Source organism: Sinocyclocheilus anshuiensis, unplaced genomic scaffold, assembly GCF_001515605.1.
Source record: "Sinocyclocheilus anshuiensis isolate Anshui unplaced genomic scaffold, SAMN03320099.WGS_v1.1 scaffold914, whole genome shotgun sequence".
Lineage (NCBI taxonomy): Eukaryota > Metazoa > Chordata > Actinopteri > Cypriniformes > Cyprinidae > Sinocyclocheilus > Sinocyclocheilus anshuiensis.
In genome coordinates, this window is record NW_015539870.1 from 2,948,471 (window position 1) to 2,951,248 (window position 2,778).

At 39.2% G+C, this 2,778-nt stretch overlaps 1 protein-coding gene across 1 annotated transcript in view; it reads right to left on the minus strand.

Moving 5' to 3' along the window:
* Positions 1 to 309: 309 nt before the first annotated feature.
* LOC107685124 (ubiquitin-related modifier 1-like) overlaps positions 310 to 2,778 on the minus strand; it is a 9,986-nt gene continuing 7,517 nt past the window's right edge. The window contains exons 4-6 of the mRNA XM_016481625.1: positions 2,396 to 2,477; positions 1,331 to 1,379; positions 310 to 917 (exon numbers count right to left, since the gene is read on the minus strand). Coding sequence (XP_016337111.1) covers positions 849 to 917; positions 1,331 to 1,379; positions 2,396 to 2,477 — 200 coding nt within the window. The 3' untranslated portion in view covers positions 310 to 848. The remainder of the gene's footprint in view (positions 918 to 1,330; positions 1,380 to 2,395; positions 2,478 to 2,778) is intronic.

The window sequence follows — 2,778 nt, forward strand, 5'->3', positions numbered from 1 at the left end:
TATTCTAATGAATATTCTATAGGTGAACCCTAGGACAAGGAAGTATACGCAAATCAATCTGCAACATAAAAAATATGTCATCTCACTAGAGAACTGCCATTTCTTTCTGTATGATGTGATGATGCTAAACGTGTCGTCCCAAAACTTCAAAATAATATTTAGAGGTACATTTAGGACGACTTTGAGGTATACTGGCAGATAATTGGGGGAATTAAAAAACCTCGTTCTCAAATAAATACTTAATCTTAGCAGGTTGATATTTGATATTATGACAAATATAAAACATGAATGCATACTGCATTGCAGATATATCTTTATTTAAATACTAACAAAGATGAATTGGATTTGCATTTTTGCACTACATATAAAATCACAAATAAAACAATATCGTGACAATATTTATTCATTCAGATCAAAAATAAAAAAAATATGGACTTTCATAGTAAACTTACAATTGACAGCTCTAAAGGCATTGAACAGAAAATTTATGAAATTTATAACTGAGCCATTTGACATGGGGCAACCGGTCCACCAGGTCTCAAGAGATTCCATCTGGACACTGGCTAGACAGAGTGACCTTCCTAATGAGCCCTTGCTCCCCATCGTAACCCCGCCACGCTCCTTTAAGGAACAGGGGACAGTGAACCGCCCCTCCGCAGTCAGATTCCCAGTGACGTTACGTTTTATTAGTCTTAAAACCAAAATAATTCTTTTCACAGGATTGCTCGAGAACCCCACAGCTGGGATTGAAATCGGCCACCGATGCCGCCGTTGATGGATCATCTGATTTTTGACCTTTTGAAGGGTGGAGGGGCTCCTGTATGGGTGTGGTGTTGATTTAGAGTCCGTTAGCCTCCATGAAGTGTGGAGATAAAGACAACATTATCCTGGTCCTGAAGCTGGTACTCCAGTTCACCCTGCAAAGGGACATGGATGTGTACACAATAAAAGAAAATGAGAAAAATGTAGATATTTTTCAAAAATATTATTTTAAAGAACTGATGTATACACCAAAAAAAAAAGTATATATTTAATGCAAATTGTAGAAAACACTAGAAGGAGTCAGAGCTTTAAATCGACACATGATTTGCAGGTTTTAGCCATCATTGACAGTTGTTGAGACATTGACTTTTTCCCATTGATTGTGTTTCTTTAAATTACACCTTGATGCCAATACATGTTTTTCTGAAAGAGCAACCCAGCACAACCTTTATGCACATTAGATGAATGAAGAGAAGCTGACACTGGACCTAAAATGAGCATGTCATTAAAACAGAGAGTGGAAGTAGTGATTGAGGAACTGTACACACACACACACACTCTCTCTTACCATCAGTTCCCAGTCTGCGTCGTTGATCAATACGAGAATCCCGGGTCTACTGTGTGTGTAAAAAAGAAGAGCTCATGAAAGTGATGTGAGCTACACAGAAAACATGACAGTAAAGCAGCTCTCCGATAATATAATGCAGCCTGTTTATACACAATGAAAATCGCCAGTGCTGCGGTTTTCTAAGACCCTTGCATCTGCAGTTCATTAAATGAATGAGCGTCCCTTGTACCAACATACACGTGCAAGATGAAACACAATAAAGACTACGCATAGAACATCCTCTCACAGATTAGTACAATATTTATAATTACAGAGATCAATGCAATATAACACAACACAGCTTTATATACAATATCTCACCATAACATCACTTTGGATTTAGCTTTGTGTGTCCATTTATGCCTGCCTACTCAGATACTGCAAAAAAAGTTTTTTTTAATAATAATAAATTACATTTTAAATTCAATTGTTTTGTATTTTATTTTAGATTTTAAGTACAAGGTGCTAATGTAGGTGATGGGTTGGCCCCTCATGGCTAAACAGTCGACGGTACGGTTTATACACCATTGAAGACTACACTGTGTACCAGAGGCTTACTGCAGTTATCCACAGCTGAGTTCATGCTAGTTACGTCAGGGCAAGAATAAAGGTCATTTATGATGAAAAAAACTGCTGAAGAATGCAAAAGCATCATTTTAGGGATAAACTAATTGTATCAGAATTACAAAAAATAAAAATCCACCCACTGTTTAGTATGAGCTGAGGAAGCAAGACTGTAGGACTGTAGTAACCATACTAATTCTGAGCACACCACACACACGTATAAATAAACATTTTGTATACCTTTACTAATGCAACTGAAGCATTAAAAAACTTATTTTATCACTGGCCAAACATATACGTGTCGCACCAGGGAGCGTGGTGCGATTCTGCCTCCTTGACCTCACTGCGATTCTGCAGTGAACGCGAAGCACTGCATTTATTACGAGTGTGTGTCTACAACGTGCGTGTATGTTTGCCTGAGCATCGGTAACGTATTTACTGTGCGTCTGCGTGTGTACTTACACAGTGTCGCCCTGCATAAAGAGCTCTGGCCGCTCCTTCAGCATGTTCCCTCGGATCCATGCAAGCAGCTGCTTCATGTCCCCTGTAAGATTACCACAGAGGTCAAAGGTCACAGGTCAGAGTTCAGTGAGCCAGCCCCACGGTCGATGTGACGCGACAAAGCCTCGACTGCAAGGTGGAGGGGAGATTTGAAGGAGGTATATCAAGAACAGACTGTCATTTTTTAATGCGCCATTGAAAATATAGCAGTGATGCAGTTTAAATTCAGATTCGTAAAAGAGACGCCATTGACTTGCCGTATCAGCCAGACCAGGTAAACGTGACTGGAATAGGTAGGTATAAGGATAGTGCTGAATAGCCGTATATCTATGTGTGCATGTGTG